The sequence below is a fragment of the Perognathus longimembris genome, chromosome 2 (genome assembly GCF_023159225.1).
Source record: "Perognathus longimembris pacificus isolate PPM17 chromosome 2, ASM2315922v1, whole genome shotgun sequence".
In the NCBI taxonomy this organism is placed as follows: Eukaryota; Metazoa; Chordata; class Mammalia; order Rodentia; family Heteromyidae; genus Perognathus; species Perognathus longimembris.
In genome coordinates, this window is record NC_063162.1 from 70,148,299 (window position 1) to 70,173,164 (window position 24,866).

Below are 24,866 nucleotides of genomic sequence, written 5' to 3' on the forward strand. Positions count from 1 at the left end.
TGTGCTATTTTGACTCACATTGGCCAAAGGCTTAGAATATAATAGTTCTTTTTTTCATTTTAGGTTTTTCTTCTTGCTATTGTTGTTACTGTTGGTAGAATTTTTTAAATGGGTTATTTCAACCAAGTGTTACTGGCTCATGCCTGTAATCCGAGCTATTCTTAAGAGTGAGATATGGAGGATTTGAGTTTGAGGCTAATGGAGATAGAAAAGTCTGAGACATCATCTCTAAAACAACAAGCAAAGGGCTGGGATGGAGGCTTTTCCCAAGTGGTAACGTGCCAGCCTAACCATTCTTTTTTTTTTTTAAATTTTATTGTCAAGGTGATATACAGAGGGGTTACAGCTGCATAGTAAGGTAGTGCGTACATTTCTTGTCAAACTCGTTACCTCCTCCCTCATTTTTCTGCCAGCCAAACCATTCTTGCAAGCTTGAAGCCCAAGTTCAAACCTCAGTATCACAAAAAAGTGTTATTTCAACACAAATTTTACCTAATAGTTCTATCTAGATACAACTAAGTTAAAATCAAGCTCCTTTCTTTGGTGCTGTTCCTTTATACTAATATTAACATTGACTAGTTTTCTTTGGTATCCATGGATAAGTGGTGCCTGAATCCGTGATGATACCAAAGCTCAAAGAACCCTCAGGTAGTCTGGGCTAAAATGGACCACTCCTAGAACCCCTATCTACTCTGGAGGCAGACAGCAGGAGTCCTCTGTTCAAGGCCAACCCAGGCAAATGTCATACAACCTCATTTCAACCAACAGTGGATATGATGATACATGCCTGCTGGCCCAGCTACATGAGAAGCTGAAACTGGAAAACTGCAGTTCCAGGCTGACCTAGTCAAAAGAGTTCATGAGACACTCATCTCAGCAGAAAAAGCTGGACATGGTGGCACATACCTGTCATCTTTCTGATGGAAAAAAGCATAGATAGGAGGATCTCACTTCAGGTCCTCCCACGTAAAATGTGAGACCCTATCTCAAAGAGCATAAAAGGCTGGAGGAGTGGCTTAGGTGGTAGAACACCTGCCTCGCAAGTACAAAGTACTGAGTTCAAATCTCGGTACATACCTCTTAGTCTCCCTAGCCAAAAACTCATATAGCTTTGGGAGATGTTTGGTCATATAAGTCCATACATATTTTGCTTTCATTAGCTCTAGTTATTTTGAATTTGCTGCTGTTGTTGTTAACCATGAACGGAATCTCCTCCTCATTACAATTTTGGATTATATAGGAAAGAACTGCTTTCTGTACAATGATTTTGCATTTGGCTACATGCTAAACTCTATTACTTATACATTTTTATGAATTATGTCTACTGGGGCTGGGGATATGGCCTAGTGGCAAGAGTGCTTGCCTCGTATACATGAGGCCCTGGGTTCAATTCCCCAGCACCACATATACAGAAAATGGCCAGAAGTGGCGCTGTGGCTCAAGTGGCAGAGTGCTAGCCTTGAGCAAAGAGAAGCCAGGGACAGTGCTCAGGCCCTGAGTCCAAGCCCCAGGACTGGCCAAAAAAAAAAAAAAAAAAGAATTATGTCTACTATTATATTTACTTACTATTATATTACTTTGTCTTAACAAATGGAACTGTGTAAGAGAACAAAGTCTACTGTTGGTTTGCACTCAAATATGAACTTCATTCTCTCAATACTTGTCTACTTTAAATAGTGGCATGATAATTATTAAACACAAGTATATTTCTAACAATGTCACTCTAGTTTTCTAGCAGTTATAAACTTCTGCAATTTAGAATATATCCCTATATGTTAACATGCTTGAAAGTAATTTAGAAGCACCTATTACTCTCATTTTCAAAAACAATGGTAGATACATCAATTACCACCAGAAAGGGCCAATCCCAGAGCCCACAATACACAAGCCAGCATTTTTATTTCCTATTTTTGCTATTGGCTTTTTTGGTTTCTGTTCATTAAACTGAACTGAGTACTGAGACTTAAATAAACTCAGACATTCCAATGTCTGGATTTTTCTTTTTCCAAAATTAGCAAGTGAGAGAAGGAAAATAATTCACATAAGGAGAAAGGAAGGAAGGAAGGAAGGAAGGAAGGAAGGAAGGAAGGAAGGAAGGAAGGAAGGAAGGAAGGAAGGAAGGAAGGAAGGAAGGAAGGAAGGAAGGAAGGGGAGAGAGAAAATGTGGGAAGGAGAGAAAGAATGTTGTTCACTTTATTTTCAAAGTCAAGATGAATCTAAACAGGGCCAAGCACCAGTGGCTCAAACCTAGCTACTCAGTAGGCTGAGATCTAAGAATCATAGTTTAAAGTCATGCCAGGCAGTAAAGTCCATGAGATTTTTATCTCCAATTAACCACCAAAAAGCCAAAGGGGAGGTATGGCTTGAGTGGTATAGTGCTAGTCTTAAGCAAGAAAACTCAAGGACAGTGGCCAGGGCCTGAGTTCAAGCTGCAAGACCAGCACAAAAAAAAAAAAAAAAAAAGAAACAAAGACTAATCTAAACATAAAATTCATGGAAGGAGAAAAAAGTATAAACAATTAATATGTACAAGTTATGCCAAAGGCAGTGATAAGCAAGAGATCCTAATTTGAGTCATGCCAATCAGCTATGTGATAATTGAGGGAAACACAAATAACTAGAGCTAAGGTAGACACCAGTCTGCTTTCTCACAGATGCAGTGAGAAATTTGCCAAATCCACTGTGGACTGTCCAGGTGATGGCCAGGAGCTGCTGGTCACCATGGGATGCTCCAGAACACTGGACAGCTGGTAAAAATCAAAACATAGCAGGGATGTCAGCTGTCAGCAGTGGATGAGAAGTGAGTCAGTATTTTCAGCTGATTCAAGATCAAAGACCAAGGAAGTATTTCTACCCAAAGCTAGCATGAGATAAGAATGGACTCAAGGCAGAAAAAGAGTACTTGCAGACCCCCTCTTAATCCTAGCCACAGGTAGGCAGGAATCTGGACAGAACAAGAATGAGTCAGAGAAGCTTAGAAACAAACCAGAGAGTGAGGAGATGGACTCAACATCCCCCAGATTCTTCATCCAACTCAAAAAAGTCAAGAACGAAACAAAGTCAGCCGGAGAAGTCTGAAGGGCTGGATCCACAGCCTCCCTGAAAGGACGTACTTAGGGAAGGCTTGTGAAGCCTCATACCAGATTTCAAGGCATCTCTGTCCCATGGTAGTGTTCGGTTTAAGTTCTTTCACCAAGGAAAGAGTTAAATTGATGATATTCAAAGTTCTACCCAGCTCTTAAAGTGTTTAGGACTCTAACATTCTATAAATCTAAAAACTATACATCAAGTTCCAATGGGGAGCTGAAAGTATTAAATGTTTTGTCTGGTGAAATGGGGTTTACTGGCCTGCCTCCCAACACCCCACCCCCTCCCTACACACACACACACACACACACACACACACACACACACACACCCTTCAAATCACCTAATACTTTTCACTAAAAGGTAATTCAGAATGGTTTATAACCTCCTTGGAAAAAAAATGGAGGGAGGGGTCGGGGAGAGTAGGATCACATTCCATTCCATCCTGACTCACTTACAGACATCATTTGATTCTCAGTCACAAAGATTCCTCTTAACAGAGTGGAAAGAGCCCAGGTCACGAGGCTCTCCTTTGGTTTCCTTTGCATTCTGAGTAAGCTGAAGGGAAGCTTTCCAGGGCCATTGTTTCTTTCTTTTACCCTCCAGGCTGATTTTTCCACTAACAAAACATAGCCACTTAAATCTCTCTCCAAATAACCAACATTTAGAAAATGTAGCACATAAAATATAGGCATTTTATGAGGGACCATCTATTAGCTGATAATGGCAAAGCTGCCAAGAAATGAGCAAGAAAACAAATGTGACCTTCACCAAACATCTTATCCATTTATCCAAATTAGCCCTACTGAAGTGGATGCCAGATAAACCTACAATGATAGGATTCAGAGCATTACGAGGAGTTGGGAGAAGGTTACAATAAATTAAATATGTAGGTTGAGGATATATATAAATCACATGAAATGCAACTTCATAAGATGCTAATAGAAGTCAGAAATATAAGGCTGGCAGAAAAGATTTTAAAATGTGATCATATGGAATACTAGACCAACAAAAATGTTTTAGAAGGAGAGAACAATAAGTTTCTCTCTATATATTAAAAACATGAAGACAGAGGAGAGTTGATGGCTGCCAGGTTTCGGGAGGGTTGGAATTCATCAGTGTTAAGAGGCCTCCTTTTCCTCCCAGCCAGAGCAAGAATGTAAAGAGGAAAAAAACTTAGGACTCTTTTACTATTGTTCTCAGATTTCAGCCCATTCCTTCTTATCCACCTGGGCAGCCAGTGTCTTCATTTCTCTCCATTCTCCAAATAAAACCCAGGAAAGGTATGAGGAAACTTATTCACACTAAGGAGTCAGAATTCACATCCTTAATCCACCTGCTACTGTTTGAAACTGAAGAATTGACAAACTCTTACACCAAGAGCATAGACAGACAGACAGATATAGGAGAGATAATAGATATGATAGATTAGACAGAGAGATAACTAGGTAGATTATTGTAATCCGATGAGGAGGAGGAGGAGGAGGAGGAGGAGGAGGGGGGGGGGAGGAGGAGGGAGGAAAGGAGGGAGAGGAAAGGAGGGAGGGAGAGGGAGGGAGGGAAGGAAGGAAGGAAGGAAGGAAGGAAGGAAGGAAGGAAGGAAGGAAGGAAGGAAGGAAGGAAGGAAGGAAGGAAGGAAGGAAGGAAGGAAGGAAGGAAGGAAGGAAGGAAGGAAGGGAGGGAGGGAGGGAGGGAGGGAGGGAGGGAAGTTAGATACATAGATATCTAGTTAATGAAAAGCAGATATAAGTAGGTGATAGGTATACAGATAATAACTAGATAAATTATGAAGAAAAAAAACACATGACAGATAGATAGATAGATAGATAGATAGATAGATAGATAGATAGATAGATAAATAGATAGACCGAACCAAGTACCTACATAATCAGACAACTCTGTATAAGGAGGGGCTATCTTCCTTCCAGGAGTGGAGGTTCCTTCTAGCCTTTCTAAGCTGTATCACCTGGTAGTCAAAGATAAAAAATCCACTCTGGTCTCCAAGAAAACCAGGTACTCAGAGAAACCTTCATGCAAGTAAATGAAAACCAACTAGGAAAGTTATATTCATTTGTTATTTATTGGATAGTGATACCACATACCCATCAATGGTTTAATTTTCAAGTCCAAATTGTGAAAGGCAGAAAAGGGGCAGGAAGACAGGGCAGAAGGGCAAGATAAAATAGAAATTTAGGAAACTAACAAAGAGAAGGTAAGAAAAGGACTGTTAGCAATTAAATATGAGTTAGTTCTATTTTCTACTGAAAATAAAAAATAAGGAAATAATAAATGTCATTCAGCAGAAAAGTAAAACTTTTATGGAAGGGCAAAGATACCCATTAAAACTTTAAACCATGTAATTGTAACCCCTCTGTATATCACCTTTATAATAACAATTTGAAAAGAAAAACATTGAAAACCTGGAGCGAGGCACAGATGTGCATGCCTATAATTTCCATCACTGGGGAGGCTAATGCAGGAGGATTGAGTTCAATGAGACCGTTTCAAAGTAAAGTTGAAAAACAGGAGAACTCATGGATGGATTTTATTTAGGAATTCAAAGACCATTTGAAGCTCTCCATTGAGGCTCTTAACACAATTAATTAGCAATTAAAGGACACACAAGTGTTTCATTCTTTAATGAAAGTACAGCACAAATGCAAGGACTAACTAGTAAAGTGATCACAAGCTCCAAGTCCATTGCCTACACTTAGGAAAAAGTGTCTCCTGCAAGAGGCTATTTAAAATCCCCTTTGGATTGGGGACAAAATGGGCGCTATTAATAGTCTTTTTAGAAAACAGTACAAAATTAAATGTATTCCTAAACACTAGGAGCTATTTCTGAATTTCGAAAGAGTTGACCAGAAATTACTTACCTACCCACCACAAGGCAGTGCACGCCAATTAAAATCCCATGCTTAAAGGGAAAGTGGGAGGAGGGAGGGGGAGGTATGAGGGACAAGGTAACAAACAGTACAAGAAATGTATACAATGCCTAACGTATGAAACTGTAACCTCTCTGTACATCAGTTTGATAATAAAAATTTGAAAAAAAAATCCTATGCTTTACTTTAGTTAGAATTAAGTAAAATCATAATAGTAATACTACATAGGTAGATCAATCAACCCAATGAAGATTTCTGATTGGTGGCTAAATAGTACTTGATCAAATAAAAATTATCCAAATTAATTTTCACAAGAGTTACAGTTTGGGGTTGGGGATATAGCCTAGTGGCAAGAGTGCCTGCCTCGGATACACGAGGCCCTAGGTTCGATTCCCCAGCACCACATATACAGAAAACGGCCAGAAGCGGCGCTGTGGCTCAAGTGGCAGAGTGCTAGCCTTGAGCGGGAAGAAGCCAGGGACAGTGCTCAGGCCCTGAGTCCAAGGCCCAGGACTGGCCAAAAAAAAAAAAAAAGAGTTACAGTTTGACAAAAAGAAAAATCTCTCAAAGACACAAGGTTTGGAAATTTAAAAGGGATACATTGAATAGTTTTTTTTAAAAGAGTGGTTAATAAACAGGGGAGAGAGAGGGTTAGGGAATGTAAGAGAAGGGATGAATTCATTCAACAAACACTGCAGGTGTTTGGAATTGTATGTATGCTAATAAAAATAGGTTGGTTTGTTTTTAAAGGGAGGCCTGTAATTATTAATCTCAGGGACTGACATTCTCTTCCAATAAGTCTGGGAATCTTCATGTTCTTCTTGCTGCTTTGTGCCTTGCCCCATTTATTTAAACCTAACTGTGACATGAGTATTGTTATGAGATCCTGATCATATTTGACAGCCAGAGCCTCGGGGTGATCAGAGCACTTGCTCAAGACCACAGAGTGAATCAGTGGATGACTAAGATTCCTGCTCTGCTTTGATCCTGACACCTGGTGGAAGCAAACTCATCATTAGTGACTCCCACTGGCCTCTTTTGGATTTGGAGGCGCTGACATTGAGGATCTTGCCTCTTTACTATGTCTGGTTCTGCTATGATCAGATAGCTTTGCTCATCACTGATTCATACATTCCCTAACTGAAAGAACACTTATTGAGTGCCAGAAACAGATACTTAGAAGAAATATCAAAACGACATTGTCTCTGCCTTAAGAAATGCACTGTCTTGTCAGGGAGGAAGAAAAGAAAATGACAGCTGAATGGCAAAGATGCCTCGATATGCAGTGTAGAAGGGTCTGCTTGCCATATCCAGGGAAGGCAAGAATGCTCCTGAAACTGCCTGCTTCAAAGGACAGGTGAGGGTCAGTGAGACACCCAGCCTTCCTCATACTGGAGTAACATACAATGAGTATGTCAGAAGGCATAGAGAATGGGAAAATGAGGGCATCTTACAAAGAAGAGCAAGTGGTTCTGATGAGATGGAAGGTACAGTTACAAGTGCTAAAGTAAATACTCTAAACGATCTTCTTTATTTTGTATGGGTAATGGGACTTGAACTCAGAGCCTGTGGCTCTCATTTGACTTTTTGCTCAAAGCTGACACTCTACCACTAAAGCCACACTTCTACTTCTAGCCTTTTACTGATGAATTGGAGATCAGGGTCACATACTTTCCTGCCTTGATTGGCTTTCAGCTGAGATCCTCAGATCCCAGCCTCCTGAGTAGCTAAGATTACCAGCACAAATCAGACTAAACTTCATCTTAAAGCTACAGAGTCCCAAACCCAGGAAATGCAATGGTCAAGTTTATCTAATGACACCCAAGATGTCAGAGGGATTTTTGGTTTGGTTTGTATTTGTTTTAATTAACACTAAATTAGATAGCTTTCAAATTACAGTCCTTCCATGAACAGACAAGAAATTTCCCAGGTTTAACAGTCGAAGTCTACAATTTTAACTGTGTGCTGTAGCTCACTCCTGTAAACCTAAGATCTGAGGATCACAGTTTGGAACCAGCCTGGCAGAAAAGTCTATGAGACTCTTATCCCCAATCCAGAAAGCACCAGACTTTAGCAAAAAAAAAAAAAAAAAAAAGGTAAGGTACAGTGCTCAGGCCCTGAGTTCAAACCAAAAATCAAAACAAAACAAAAAAGTTGATGTCAAATTTTGAAAATGATCAGTTTAGAAGGTTTTAAATTAATTTTCAACTCAACACATATTTTAACAACTCTGTTTAGAAATCCTTCAAATAGAGTATTTAATTTCTTAACATTTTAACACAGTAAACCCTGAAAATAATATTTGATTAGGTATCTGAAACTAAACTTATGGAAAAAATCAAATCAGTCAAAGTCAGAAAGTATTATTTATTTTAATAAAGGAATTGCCACATTATTTTTTTTAAATCTATCAAATGTTGTTATTCTCATTTATGAGGAATTGGTCTAACCAAGGTTTTAGAAATTATTTGACTTTGGCTCTGTTGATATATATTTGCTTTACATGGTACCATTTACCAAAGTTACCCAAAGTTTAAAAGAAATCATGAGTGTTTTTCCAAACTGCTTCCCTCCCTATTCCCTACCCCCACTGCCTGCCATGGTTTGTTTTATTATTATTATCTTTAAGCAGTTTAATGGTTTTATTTTTCTTGCCATAAAATTACCATCAGGTAAGTATTTCCTTCTGAATCACTATTTCTCTTCATCTGTCCTTTGTGATTCCCTGCAAATGGCACTGCCTTCAAGGAAGCTATTCCCGATTTACTCAAAAATAGTTGGCCTTCTTTAGGTTCCACAGCACAACATGAGTAAGTCTACCCCAACTTTTCCCACACACCATTGGGCTCACTGCTTTATGGATTTGTCCTGATTAAACCCTGAACTAACTGCAAGAACTCATGCTGCTTCTTTTATCTTGGGTAAACTGACCCAGTGTATAACAGTCAGGGGCCAATAAATACTAGCTTAGAAAAGAAGAGGGAGGGAATTAAATGAATTGCACTTCTATTTCATCTGTCACTTCCCTTTTCCTTCATCCTCATTCTGCACCTTCCTCTGATTTCTCCCCAACCACCAACCCATCATCCTTACCCTTTTCTTCCTAGATTCCCCACACATCGCGACCTCAATCTGTCTCCTAAGGCTACACTACTGCAGAACTGCTGCTGTGGTGTGTCAGTAGCATAGGTTTGATAGTTAGCTTCTCTCTAGCATTAAAAAAGAGGCTTTGTTTTATCAGGCCCAGGATTAATCGCCATTATTTCTCCCCTTCCTTGTTTTAGCTTGGGATTTTTTTAATATACTTCAGCATTTATCTAGCTTGCCTTTGGTGTTAGCAGCTGGGTAAACACTTTGTGCAACCCTTGGGATAAGATGGTTAGCTCAAGAGAAAGTCTTCCACATTACATTTTTAAATAATAAAATTAAAAATTTAGGTTTGCTTGCAAGCATGATTGGGGATTAAGCACACCTGAGAGGAATGGTGAGCACTGGCTGGGGGAAACAGAGCTGATGGCCAAAACAGACAGCAACCATCCTGAATGAGCCCCAGGCGTGGGAACAAGGCCTCCAACCATGCTTTTCAAACTAAGAAAAGTGAGAGACATCTCTGATTGGTACTTGTACACAAAGAGAACACCTGATTCTAAACAAAATTATTTGAATGTTTACAGTGTGTATTCAAAAAAAATGCCAAGGATTGCCAATTTTGACACGTAGGAAGAAATTCCAGTGTTAGGTGTCTAGTTGAGGGTAAGCAGTGAGTATTTATTGTTTTGTTTTGATTTTTAATAATACAGTGAGTCAGTCTATTATTCTTTAGTTTATTTTTAAAGTTATGTGTATGTCTAATTTATTCTCACAAATTCCCCTACATTTTTACATATTTTAGAGATCTTTTAATGTAAACACATAGGTTAAGGAAAGTTTATATGAATAGTAAATAAATGTACTTATGATATCTAACAGCAGAACAGGCATACTATCTTCACATGGTAATATAGGCATCCACTATTACTAAAAGTTAGCTTTCACCACAAAAGTAATTGGAAAACCATGTAGAAGAAATTGTAGCATGTATATCAAGATGCTCAAAACATAGGACAACAAATTATTAACAGACACAGTTGGTTGTTTCAATACTTTTTTTAAAAGTGATTGTTTCCAAGGTTATATAAAAAATATGGAAAATTAACTGTGTAGGCTCAGCAAAACAGATGTTGTAGAAGGGTTCAAAACAACAAGAACATAGCTTCTAGAAAGTCTGCAAGGAGTACCCCAATCAAGCCTAGAAGGCAGAGCTTTTTGTGTTTTTAGTGATGGTGCTAGTGATGGTGATGTCTAGTAGTCCTGAGGATTGGGCTCAGGGTTTTGTATATGGGACACAAGTGTTTGTTTGAGGTTTGCTTGAAGGGCCTAAGCTAGGTTCAGTGAGGGTCACCCAGTGACCTTGTAGCACTGTGTAGTTCCAATGGTAATGATGGGACATATTAGGGAACCAGGGATTTTAGCTTGAATAAGGAAAGAGAGTGAGAACTGAATGGAGGCCAGGCTTGCCCTCAGCCTCCTCCCACCTTTTTTTGTTTTATCAGGCCCTGAATTAATATACATTATTCCTCCTTTTTTAAAAAAAATGGGTTATTCTGCATATTTTAACCATCTTCTCAGGAGAACTCAAGGAGTCTCAGAAGGTCTACCTTCTTATACCTATATTAGCATGTGTAGGTTTACAAGGGGGATCTCACTGTGACTTCTCCACACATGTAAATAAGTCTATCAAACTCATCCCCTCTGCTGCTCTTCCCCCCCCCCACTCACTCTTTAAACAATTTCAACAGATTTCATTCTATTTTCATACATGCAAATAAATGACCTGGAGCATATATTCATCCTCATTCACCTTCTTTGTTAGCCCTCCTTTCTATCCTTCCCCCACCACAGCCTGTTTTACTTTCCTGTTGCTCATTTTGTTTAGTGTGTAATAATGGCACCACAGAGTTCACTTTGATATTTCAGATTGCATATATACATATATATACATATATCCTCTCTATTGCTTTCTCTTCCCCTGCCACCCCCAATCCCTATTGATCAACTTCTTTCATTGAGTATCCTTATGCCTTCTTCATATGTAGCTACCCTTTGTTACTTTGTTTTTAGTTTCTTGGTTTTTAGGATCTTTTGTCAATCATGGGGCTTGAATTCAGGGCCTGAGTTGCCCCTGAGCTTTTTGCTCAACGACAGTGCTATACCACTTTGAAACATAGCTCTACTTCTGGTTTTAAGTGGTTAATTGGAGCTAGGAGTGTCACAGACTTTTCCTACTCAGGCTGGCTTCCAACTTTGACTCCCAGATCTCAGTCTTCTCAGTAGCTAGAATTACAGGTCTGTGTGAGCCATCAGTCCTTGGCCATCCTGGGTTTTGTCTTTTGAGCTATAGTCCTAGTGTTCAGTCCCTGGTACATAGAATGTATTGAGTAAAATATGTTAAATAAATGAGTGAGTTATACCACTGAAATTTCTGGGTTCTTCTCCAAGTGAAAAAAAAGGAGGTCTAGCTGGCTCCATGTTACTGTAATACTTCAAACTTCTTCTTTTATTATTAGTTTATATTCATTATATTAGTTATACATAACTGATGTCTCTCCACACATTTACAATGTATTCAACCAATCTCACCCCCTCTATGACACTCCCTGAATCTTTCCTCCCAAAATATAGCATCCCCAACTGGCTTTCCTCTTTTTTTCATAATTGAAAATAACCTTTTTCCAAAGTATTAGATCTTCTTTACCCACCCTGAAAGTCCAACTCCCCTCCCAGCTCTTCCCCTCCTCACCCCTCCCCTTCCCTACATAATCCATTGCTCTTCTCTTTTTTTTTTCATGTATTTATTGAAAATCTCCAATGTACTTCTTTTCTTTCAATTTTATTAATTTATTTTTGTTTATGTGGTACCAAGGAATCGAACCCAGGGCCTCATGTGTACCAGACAAGCACTCTACCCCAAAGCCACACTCCTAGCCCCATTGCTCTTCTTTTGATCAACAGCTTTCACCGCATTTCTCTATGGCTGCCCTCATAAGTAATTGCAATCTATGCAATCATTCCAATTTCCTACCCAGTAGACCGTTTCCCAGTTTCTCTTCAAGTTAGACAGAAAATACAAGTTGCTGATAAGCAAACCCACTTTATGACTCCACCATCAAAAAAGAAAACATCCCTTATTTCATAAGACTAAATACCTAGTCTATCATAAAGGCTGTCAAGACACAACCTGATCTCCTTTCTATTCCCCATCCCTCTTTGCCTTGTTCTCTCACCAGCCCCAGGTCACTCCTAAGTACAGTTAAATCCCAACAGGCTTGGCCTCAGACCCCTCTCCAAAGCGCCTGCAAGCCTCCCTCTCTCATTGCCTGCACTGTAGGCCTCGGCTCCAAGTCTTTCCTTTTTCAGACAGGCCTTCTCTGTCCTGCCTGAAGGAAAGAGCCAGCTCCATTCACAACTTCTTTTCCCCTCCCGTGAGATTTTCCACAATTTACTATGTTTCCTTCACTTCTCTATCCCCAATGCTTACAAAAGTGCTGATCATGTAATATTCATCACAGTCATTAATATTAATTGAGTGAATAACAGTAGCATGTCAGGTGTCTATTTGAGGATGTGATATGGTACAAGGAAAAAGTGTGGTCTTTCAAATCCCATGTTGATCTATGTACTATGTGCTTCCCCTTGAGACCTACACTTCAGAATTTTCATCTGTCAAGAAATTATGATGATGATGGTTGGTGGTATTTGGGAGCTAACGTGTTAAAGCCCTATTGCTTTGAAACAAACATAAAGTTCAAGAATGGTTGGGGAAAAAGGAACAATGTGTAGAGCAAGACCAGAAGGCTGAGTAAAGCAGACAGCAACATCATTCCCACACTGCTTGTGCTTATGCCTGATAGGCTAAAGAGAAGGCACAGACAAGACTTCTCATTTACTGAGATACTGCTTTCTGACTGGGAAACTGACTAGAGATGTTAGTGGGTGGGTTCATGGAGACATACAATGGCCTTGCAAGCATGACTATGTTGCAGAGCCTGGCTAAGTGTGGAAGGCATTCCAGCAAGAAAAGAAAATAACCAACTGGGAGTGTGGCTGGAGCAAGGCCCTTCTACTAATGAAGTGGATTAGGAGGAAAGGCAGATTGGAAAAGTATTATCAGATCATGGAAAGTCCTGGATATTAGACTAAAGAAAGTCAGCTTAGTTTTAAGGTTTTTGAAGAACCATTAAAGCTTATGAACATTTAAAAGAATAAAATCATGTCATAAAAGTGACAAATTTCAAGACATTTGAAGAGACTGCTGAAAACCAACCAGGAACTAGTACTAATGCATTTAGTGACATTTGTTCAGAAGAACAATTGATAAGGCTGTCAATGGGAACAAATCAATCCCCTAAATCTTCCCTGGTCATCACAGTTTGATTCACCATGGAGGACAAGAGACTTGAGCTGGAAAATACTCGCAGAACTGCAGATCACAAAAGGGCACCCAAAGGGGTCAACATATCAGTGAAAGAGAACTGGAAACCTGCCACTAAATAGCTGAGGGCTCTAGCAGCCAACTATGCTTCAAGAGTTGCACCTTTGATACAAATCTTCTGTAGACCACCCCCACTCAACTATTGCTTATCATTCTTTTATATTCCCATTCTTATATTTCCCATTCTTGGGTCTATATGTAAATATAATAATCTTATGTGTCCAAGAAAGCTAAAACTCCTACTTCTGTCTATTTGAAAATAGCAAGGTGAGAAATTATTTCATTCACCCCAAGGGAAAGAATTAAAATTAACCTGTTACTGATCCTACTGAAAGTTTTTTTTTTTTTTTACAAAGCAGAGTTCTCTAACAGAACTTAGCAAGGAAAATGTTCCAGGACAGAGACAACCAAGGACTTAACTTTCTGGCTTTTGAAACTATCAAAGTCCTGGCAAGTAAATGATAGAAGATGATCCTTGTATCCGCCTGGGTTTTATATTTTTCTTGGGCTCAGCTCTTCTCACAGCATGTGCATGATTTATTTAAACTATCAAAGAGCTTTTGATAATGGTTAGCACAAGTAGCTATTATTAAAACTTGGTAACCTCGGTGTGAAAGGAAAAAAAAAGTCCTATCAATGAATTAAATGAATTGAAAATACTTGAGAGGAAAAGAGGCAAAAAGCAGAAATAAATGGCCAATTCTCATGTGGAGAAAGGTTAATCATTGAGGGCTCTGGGTTTTGCAATAAAAATCAGTTATATTTAACTAATGACCAGGAAAGGGGCATCCAATTTCCATTCCCAAATTCCGTGTGCATCAGTCCCATGCACAGAACTCCCATTGAACCAAAGAACATTTGGCACATGGAGGAGATACAGACCGTGGAGAGAAATGCTTTGACATTCAGCAAAGAACAAATAGGTAAATGAATATGGACTTGGAATTTCATGTTGAAATCCGAAAATACAAAGGGAACAGAAATTAAGTAACATTCACACAATTTTATTTTTCTAACAACTTCAACTATATTACATGGAAACACACACACAGGCCTATTCAAAAGTATAACTATGACCCCAGGCATGTGACCCAAGGTTAAAATTCCATCTACTCAGATGACAGAGATTACAAGAATGCCAGAAAAAAACGTTCAAAAAACCTCCATCTCAACCAATAGCAGGGTGTGTTGTTATATATCTGTCATCCCAGTTATGTGGGAAGCATAAAGATGGGTTTATGGTCCAGTCAAACACAGGCAAAATGCAAAATCCTATCTTAAAATTAAGCAGAACCCAAAAAGCTGAAAACATAGCTGAAGGAGTAAATGCCTGCCTAGCACATGCAAAGCTCTGAGTTGAAATTCTAGTGCCACAAAAAAAAAACACCCACATACATTTAAACCTTTCAAACCTTTCTTCCAACAACAAAAGCAAAGTCATCTTTAAAATACCTTCCCATTAACCAATGAAATGAAAAAAATTATAAACTGATCTAAACAACACAAAAGAGGCCCTACAAAACCCCAGATAAATGCTTATGACATATTCTGAAATTCATAAGCTTACCGTGCAGATAGTATTTTTATAAGTTCTTTTCTATTTTGTACCCGAAGATGGTTGGTTTTGTATTTGGAGTCATCAATCAACTCAGGCAAATTCAAGATCTAAAAATGAAACAAAACTCATTTTTAGAATACAATTCACAAATTTGCCATAGACCTTTGAGTCCTTGTGGGTCCTGGCACTCAAGGTCCGTCATCCTCTTCCCAGGATGTCCTTCCTGGTCTTTAAACCCTCAACAAGGAGTTGGATCATATTGCTGAATGAGTCTGTCATTTACTAGAAGGTTTATTACATTCTTGTGTCTACACATGAGTGCACAGAAAGAGTTATCAGATGTCCATAATGCCTTGTAACTATACATAAGAATATAGAAGCCTTATCAGATTTTCCCTTTAAAAATCTCATTTGGGCTGGGGATATAGCCTAGTGGCAAGAGTGCCTGCCTCGGATACACGAGGCCCTAGGTTCGATTCCCCAGCACCACATATACAGAAAACGGCCAGAAGCGGCGCTGTGGCTCGAGTGGCAGAGTGCTAGCCTTGAGCGGGAAGAAGCTAGGGACAGTGCTCAGGCCCTGAGTCCAAGGCCCAGGACTGACCAAAAAAAAAAAAAAAAAATCTCATTTAGCAGAAATCTGCATACAAAACTAACCATAACTGGCCATAACTAACCTAAAATCGCCATCAAAAGCACTGCCTATCTATATAATAACAATTAAAAAAAGAAGTACTGCCTACACTTGTATGGAGACTACAGCCAACATTTATCTTATAGGTACATTCATTTATTTGTTCCTCATGTAAATAAAATAATGTTATCTGTCCCAGTAGTTCCATCCAGGTGCTAAATAAAAAAGAAAGTAAATTCATTTGCCCAAATGCAAACTATTAAAACAATATCAAATTAAAGGATCGTCCTATAGGAGTGTCACTGTTTGCTTTAGTTTGTCTCCTTAAAGGAATACTGACTAGAAATGCTTTTATATACTTCCTCTTCCACTGTTCCTCACTAAAGAGAAAAATCTATCTTGCAAATCCCTTTGGACATCTTGCAATTTTAACAAGACTATAATGAAAGTACCAAGTTGCATTTGGAATGGAAAAGACGTTTGGAAAAGAATGTGTGGAGGCAGAGTTTGGCAGTTGTGTTGGAAAGTCAGAAGGAGCATTTATGGGCTGGGGGCAAGCCATGTGGCCTACAGAAAGCCTTGCTGCCTTTATTAATGTATTTGCTTTCAACATAAACATTTAATGGTTTCATTTGTTTCCCACAGTTTAAATAAAATGAAGGCCTTAATCATCTTACAAAGAAGACAATAGTGAAGAAGAGTCTCCAGAGTAAAGAGACCATCTTAATGGAGGAATTTGTCTTTCACATGTTTCCTTAAGGAATGATAAAGACAGCATTACTTGCCTGGATTTGCAAAAGCAACACTAAATACAGTGTCCTTACTAAAAAGCCTTCTGCCACCATATCTGATCCCAGAATTGGCCCCAAATCTTATACAACAGTCAGAAATCCTCCCTCTCTAGTGGTGATTAAATTATTTCAAGATAAAGCAAGTCCCTTCTCTAAATCACTGGTTCAATTTTCAAGTCTAACCTTGCCCAGAATACACCCTCAGCGACATTTTTTTAATTGCACAGTTAGTTACTGCACTCAACAGGATGCCTATGGAGCCTGTGTATTTAACTGCTTGGATCCCCTTTTCTCTTCAAAGTAATGGTCTTTCTTCAGCTCTTCCAGTTAATGTTTGAACTGTTTCTAGAGAAACAGCTTCCAGATTCTTGAGCAGAACCATCTTTAGGTGCTTGAAAAAGAATGCTGCCTGAGAGAAATGAAGGTGTACATGAGAGTGCTTGATATACTAATGTAAACTTCTGTAACATTATACTTCCTCCCTTAAAAAAAATAATGAAGATACCTTTGCTTGAAAAAGAAGGGAGGGAACTAAGAAACTGAAAGGGAATACCAAAATCGAGAGACACAGGATAAAAAGACAAACGACTACAAAAGCAATACTTGCAAAACTGTTTGGTGTAAACCAACTGAAAAACTCATAGGGGGAGAGGGAAAGGGGGAGGGGGGAGGGGGGAATGAGGGATGAGGTAACAAACAGTACAAGAAATGTATACAATGCCTAAGGTATGAAACTGTAACCTCCCTGTAATTCAGTTTGGTAATAAAAAAAAAAAATCAGAGCTGAAAAAAAAAACAGTCCTTATGATCACTGCCGAAGCTGGACATGATATGGCCTGTCATCTCAATAAAGTCACTTCCTCCCATCTCCTCCTCTTGCTTTTCTGGACCAGGAACACTCTACCCCAACTTCACCTTATGACATTCACACCAGCTCTTCTCTTGCCTAGAACGACTTCCACCAGATGTTCACTTGGCTGACTTCTGCCTTCCTTCATTGAGTTTGCTCAAGTGTTAATTTTGTGTGTGTGTGTGTGTGTGTGTGTGTGTGTCAGTACTGGGGCTTGAACTTGGGGCCTGAGTGCTGTCCCTTACCTTTTCCACACAAGGTTAACTCTCTACCACTTGAACCATGGCTCCACTTCCAGCTTTTTGCAATTACTTGGAAATAAAGAGTCTCACAAATTTTCCTTCCCAGACTGACTTCAAACTGCGATCCTCAGATCTCAGCCTCCTGAGTAGCTAGGATTATAGGTGTAAGCCACCAGAAACTAGCAAGTGTTCATTTCTCAAAAGGACTCCTCAGGTACTGTACCAACCATAGGCACTACCCCTGACTCTTCCTTACTTTGCCCTTCTTTCCACCACGACTCTTATTACCTAACTTACTTATCATATTTATTACTTAATTGTGCCTCTGCCTGTCTAGACTGGAATCATCACAAAATCAGAATATGTTAAATGCTTTGCTCACCAACCACTTGACTCAAATATGAAGACACAATAGGAGCACTCTGAAGGACATGAGCTTCTAGACATTATGTGTGGGTAGATCATGTTCTATCACATCTAAAACATAGCTCCTCTATGACCCAGCAATCCTACTCCTGGGCATTTACCCAAATGATCACAACCTATAGAAGAGTCTTATGATCTACAGCCTCTTAAATGAATTGTGTGCCAGGAGGGAGTTGGGACAGTGGTCACCAGCGATAGGCCATAGGGTTCATCTACAATGTCATTATTTCAGGTGTGACATTCATACAGCACATGTTAAGTTCAATTGCCATTTAAAATGCTACCCACATTGTCCAAAAAGAAATGTACTCTTTAACTGACTTATGTAACAGTAATTCCTCTGTGTATCACCTTTATAATAACAATTTTGAAAATTAAATAAATAAAATAAAAAGTCACCCAATAGATAATGCTGCTATAATTTAGTGCTGATCGTAATTGGTTACTGAAATCAAAACATGACAAATTCAGGAAGGCATAATCATACTGTAAGAGCTATCATAACTTAGTTTTTAGATATAGTAAAAGGAAACATTCTTTGTGAAATGTGAACTTTCCCAATTCTTTGGCAAACTGAGACTGCCTAATCTCCCCTCTGCTGGTGCAAATACTAGAAAAGTCTCTGTGCAGGACTTCTTGCAAACAAGTTGTCTGAGATGATGACAATGGGTTCTTGTTATTATAGTTCCACTTCAGCTTTGATTAGTATTAACATCTTTGTTATGCTTTTATGTCTTTTTCCATTCTTTTATGTTGCCTTGTCAATGTCACTATATTTGAAGTGAATTTATTAGCTATGTCATAGAGTTGAATCCTGGTTTTATTTTGTATTTCCACACTTTCTGACAATCTGTTTTAATTGATGTGCCATTACTGAGATAATATTAATATTATTGAAACCTATTTGTCCTTTTTACTGTTCATTCTTCTGTCTTCTCTTCCTTGCAATTTTTGGAGTCTATTGCAAGTTTTTAATCTTACACTAATCAATTTTTACTTTGGCTATTGTTTTGTATAAACATTTGATGATTGCTTTAGTGATACACACACATGCACACACACATACACACACTTAATTTTCACAATGCACTTAGACTCAGCAATTACCACTTCAGGTAGAATATAAGAAACTTACCACAATAAGGTTTAATTTGCCTTCCTTTGTATTTGTATATTGTATCTGGCAGGATACACTGACAAGTCTATTAGTTTCTTAATGTTGGTTTGTACTCATCAAATACATTTCAAAAAAGTTCACAAAGAGGAGTCCACTAAATCCTCCCAAACATGACCATATCTATTGTTTTCATTATTAATGACCTTTGTCTTCTTCTGACATAATTTATCTTCTGCCAATGAAGAACTAACTCCCTTTAACAACTCCATTAGAATAGGTCAGCTGTTCTCAAATCCCAAGTTGTCTTTTACAATAGACTGTTTTCATTTAAAAGTTAACCTTTCTTTCTTTTCTCTTTATTTTTATTTTGCTTTCCTTTCTTTTGGTGCCAGTATTGGGTTTTGAACTCAAAGCTTTGTGCCAGCTTGCTTGCTTGCTTGGCTAGACCTCTATCACTTGAAGTATGTCTTTAAGTCTAGCATTTTGCTGGCTGACAATAGAGTCTCAAAGAATTTTTCTACCTGAAGAACATGAGACCCTATATTAAAAACTAAAAGTGGCTGGGCACTGGTGGCTCATGCCTATAATCCTACAGATTCAAGAGGTTGTGATCTGAGGATTGCAGTTAGAAGCCAGTCAGGGCAGGAAGGTTCCTAAGATTCCAATTAACCACCAAAAAGCTGGAAATAGAGATGTGGCTCGTGCAGTAGAGTGCTAGCCTTGAGCACAAAAACTCAGGGACAGGACAAAGGCCCCCCAGGATAGGTGCACATGCACTCATGCACACACACACACACACACACACACACACACACATACACACACACCTAAAAGTAAAAAGAACTAGAGGTAAGGTTCAAGTGGCAGAACAGTGAGTATGTTTGTATGTATGTATGTATAAATAAGTAAATAAACAAATTTTTTAAAAAAAGAATTTTTCTACCTGGTCTGGGTTGGAACTCTGATCCCCAAGGTCTCTGTTTCCTGAATAGCTAAACTCAGGCATGAACCACCAGTGTCAGGCTTAACCTTCAGTTTTAAGGATATTTCTGCTGGATAAACAAATCTGAATTGGCAATTCTTCCCTCCCAAGGCTAGTTCTTTCTGAGCTTTGTTTATAGCAAGGGATTTACAGTCACCAAATCATTATTCTCCCACAAATAAAACACCATTTTACTCTAGCCATAAGCAGGATGTTTTAGGATTTGAGTTGGTTTTGGTCTTCAGTTTCAGTAGTTACATTTGAGCTTATCCCATTTGGGATATTCTATCAAGTTGATAGGTTTTTGTTTTTTTATTTTTCACCAACTTTGGAAGCTTTCATTCACTATTTCTTTTTTTTTTTTTTTGGCCAGTCCTAGGCCATGAACTCAGGGCCTGAGCACTGTCCTTGGCTTCTTTTTTTGCTCAAGGCTAGCACTCTGCCACTTGAGCCACAGCGCCACTTCTGGCCATTTTCTGTATATGTGGTGCTGAGGAATCGAACCCAGGGCCTCATGTTTACGAGGCAAGCACTCTTGCCACTAGGCCATATTCCCAGCCCCTCATTCACTATTTCTTCAAATATTTTTCATCATGTAATGGTTTCCCTCTCCCATAATTGTTATGAAAAATATAATGGATTTTTTTTGTTAATGTCTTCCAGGATCCCGGGAGCAATGCTCTTTTTTTTTCCCCCCTGGTCGGTTGTGAGGCAAGCTCAAGGCTAGCACTCTACCACTTTGAGCCACAGCACCACTTCTGGTTTTCTGGTGGTTATTTGAAGATAAGAGTCTCATAGACTTTCCTTCCCAGGCTGTCTTAAAACTGCAATCCTCAGATCTCAGCCTCCTGAGTGGCTAGGATTACAGATGTGAGCCTCGTGCCCAGCTCTTTCTTTTGTTTTCTTTTCTCTTCTTTTCTTTTCATTTTTTGTTTGACCAGAAAAGGGCTGTTCAGACTGAATGTTCTTATTGATCCATATGCAAATTCCTTGATTATTTTCTCAATCGTCTACTATACTGTTGAGCAAAATCCACACAGTAGAGTTTCTTTTTATAGTCATTCTATCTCTTAGTTATAGAACTTCTAGCCTTTTGGATTTCCTTCCTTCTTTGCTAAGTATTTCTACTGTCTCATTTATTTCAACATTGTCTGTGATGCTGGTTAGAGTGATTTTTAAATAGCTGATTTAAAGTCTTTGGGAGTTAATTCCAACATCTGTGTTGTCTTGGCCTTGGCATTTATTGATTGTCTTTTCTCATGCAAGCCCTGGTTCTTCATATGCTGAGTAATTTTGGATTGTATCCTGGACATTTCGAATATTGTCTTAAGAGTCTCTGGGTTTTGTATAAATCGTACAGACTTTTTGATGTTATTGTTTTTAGGAGACAGTTGACCTGGTGAGGTCCAAGCACAATTCTACTCCATTTCTGTGCACTTGAGTTCTCATGCTGCTTCCATTTCAGAGACTTGGCAAGAGCTATCTGAATCTGTCCTCCATGTGCCCTATTTATGGTCATACTCCAACCTGGCCAGTTGTGTATTTTTTTAATTCAGTTCCCAACATGTTTGGTATGCTAATTAGAATCCAACCAGGGCCTGTGTAGCACAGAGGTGGGCACAGCAGTGCATGACAACAATGTCAAGGGCTGCTTTGCAAAGTTCTTCCCTCTCTCCAGTACTTTCCAATTCCCTGGAGTTTCCCTTTAGGGGCCCCATTCTTCAACACACAAGGAAGAAGACAAGCTAGAAGAGAGATGAGACAAAAGCAAGAAGATTCACCACTCAACTCGTCATAAAGAAGAAAGTTCTTCCCTGTCAGACTTATCTCTGGCTCATCTGTCTCTGATGCTACAAGGTAGCTTCAGGGTTGAGAAAAGAGGAAGTGGAGAGAAAAAGGCAGGATTTCCACATTCTGCCACTTGTTGCTTGTGTCACAAGTAAGAAGGAATGCTGGAGCTCATCTCTGTATCCTGGTATTCCAAGTTTTGTACTCTACTGGATTTAGTTAATACAGTAACTAGAGTTGCCAGTTTAGAAATCCTTCAAATTCTGGTGCTCTCCCTCGAGTCCTCTGCTGTTTCCTCTCTGAGTCCTATTACAGAGCTCTAAGTTCTATGAGTTCTGCACAGGTTCTATCACTGTGCAGGGTGTCAGGGAGGGTGAGAGGAGCATATTTGATGAGTCCTCCCAGATCCTCAACCTCCTCACCCAACATTTATATACAAGCATTTATTAAGAGTGTGAAGTGAACTGGGACTATACTAATTAGTTATCTAATGTAACTGTCACAAAACCCCTTCAGTTTTAAGTTAGTATGGTAACGTGTGTTATATACGTGTGCATATATATGCTATATATTATATATGTTACACATGTTTTATATATGTGTGTGTTCTATGTTATAATATACATTTTACATATGAGGAAGCAAATGCTTAGAAAAGATTAAATACCTTGCCAGAGGTTACCTGACTAGTGACAAGACTCATAGTGGGCCTGAATAATTATTCCATCATGGCTACAGATCACTTGTGCCAAAATCAACTACAGTGCTTATTCATGTTGAAACTTCTTGTGCCCCAGCTCAGACCCACTAAATCCAGTCTTTGGGAATGGAACTCCAGGAGATTCTGTGCACAAAGTTGAGAAGTGATACATGTTGCCTCCAATAAAAGAGACCTTCAGTCTAAATGACTATAAAATAGATGTCAATATACTTCAAATAGAAATGGCCATTAGTGTTGGCATCAATCAGCTTAAAATAGCTTACATATGCTTACTCTCCCTCTTCTTCTGTATCATGTTAAGGGACATAAAATTGAATTTGCTACAAACCAAGGTTTACTCTCTACACAAGAAGATTTTCTGACCTTCGGGCTTTGAACTCAACATTCTCACTCCTACTTTAACTCTGTCAATGAGTGCTTCCTAATAGGGCCCTTCCTCAAATGCATTAATCAACTAGGATCTTAAATTGTTTTAGAACAAAAGGGAGGAGAGTAAATGAATACTATTCATTCAGCACTGCTGCCTTTCTCCCCAGGAGTCAGAATTGTTCCATCTCTCCTCATGGACCTTACTTACAAAAGAATAGTTTGACTGTTCACTGTCACAAATTGCAGCCCTTATCTTCTCCAAGGCCAGTTTGAATGCTGAGTCCCCTGTTACTAGGTAGAACTAAACAAAAATACTTAGAAGAAATGCACTCACACTATGTTTGACTGAGAGAGAAGTATAACTGTATCAGAATAGGGAAAAAAAGAGGATTTTTTTTTTAGTACAAGTTTACTTATAAAGATACATGTACCAAGATTACAAAGGCCAATCAGATTACAGCATTCACTCATTTACCCAGACAAATGATACAAACAACAGCAAAATTCTGTACAGGCACAATGAACCCTCCTTCTGAGATGCTCAGTTTCTACAGACATGGCCTTAATGGCTCATAACAGTAATTATCATTCCTGACTCACATATGGGAAAATCAAATCAAGGATAACTATGGCATTCTTCAAGACTATCAACAGTATCCTTTGTGGGGAAAAAACTGTAATAACAATGACCATAGCAATACATTATATTTTAGTATTGCCACTTATGGCAAATATTATGCTTTATAATAAAAATAATTTCAGTACAGTTCTTTTTTTAAGTTTTTATTATAAAACTGATGTACAGAGAGGTTACAGTTTCATACGTTAGGCATTGGATACATTTCTTGTATTCAGTACAGTTCTTTTCAACAGTTAAGGATATGTCAACCAGTAATTTCTCTCTCTCTCTCTTTCTTTCTCTCTCTCTCTCTCTCTCTCTCTCTCTCTCTCTCTCTCTCTCTCTCTCCTCAACCTTTCTTTCTTTTTTTTCTTTTGGAGAGAGAAAACTCCAAAACATATGGCCCAGGAAGAAAATCTGTACTTGTTTAGAGCAATGAACCGGTTTTTACATCTCTGCAGTTAGAGTACGCAAATGACTTCACAGGCAACGGCTTCCGTATGTTTCATATTTTTAACATTGACCGTTCATAATAAAGATTCTTTGATCCCAGATCAAATGTTTGAATCAATTTTCTCTACACTCACTGAGTCACCATTGTAAAAAAAATAAAATAAAAATAAATAAGTTTCCTTTCTCCACCTCAGATGTGCTAGCCCCTCCCGCGGTCAGAACTATCTCCATGGGTCACCTTTGGTGGGTTGCTTCTCCACCCTTTGCTGAAGCTTTACCTCTGCTAATTAGCCTCTCCTACAAAATAAGTCTGGTAATAGACATTATTTGTGCATAATAAATGAACTACAATGAATAAGATTCCTAAGCAGTTCATAGGAAGTTTGGGGGGTGGGGAGGGGGAATGAATCTCGTGGTAACATGGTTAGTAGAAAAAACAAAGAAAAAAAAAAAAACTAATCCTAGCCTGGAACTGGTGGCTCATGCCTATAATTTTAGCTATCTGAGGAGGTTGAGATCTGAGGATTATGGTTCAAAGCTATCCCAACCAGGAAAGTCCTTGAGACTCTTATCTCCAATTAACCAGAAAAGAGCCAGAACTATGAATCAGAACCATAAGCAGAGCTGTGTCTCAAGTGGTAAAGCACCAGGTTCAGTGAGAATAAGAGAGTATGAGGCCCTGAGTTCAAAATCCAGTACCAACCTAAGTAAGTAAGTAAATAAATAAATAAACAAACAAATAAATAAATAATAAAGGCTTTGTTAAAGAGAAAACATTCTAAATGTTACTGTGTATTTTTTTTTGTCAGTCCT

General features: G+C 38.8%; 1 protein-coding gene across 11 annotated transcripts in view; it reads right to left on the reverse strand.

Moving 5' to 3' along the window:
* Nucleotides 1–24,866, reverse strand: part of Sugct (succinyl-CoA:glutarate-CoA transferase) — a 546,711-nt gene that overhangs the window by 336,522 nt on the left and 185,323 nt on the right. For all 11 annotated transcript variants that reach the window (XM_048339429.1, XM_048339424.1, XM_048339423.1 and 8 more), the window contains one exon: nucleotides 15,071–15,168. In XM_048339429.1, coding sequence (XP_048195386.1) covers nucleotides 15,071–15,168 — 98 coding nt within the window. The remainder of the gene's footprint in view (nucleotides 1–15,070; nucleotides 15,169–24,866) is intronic.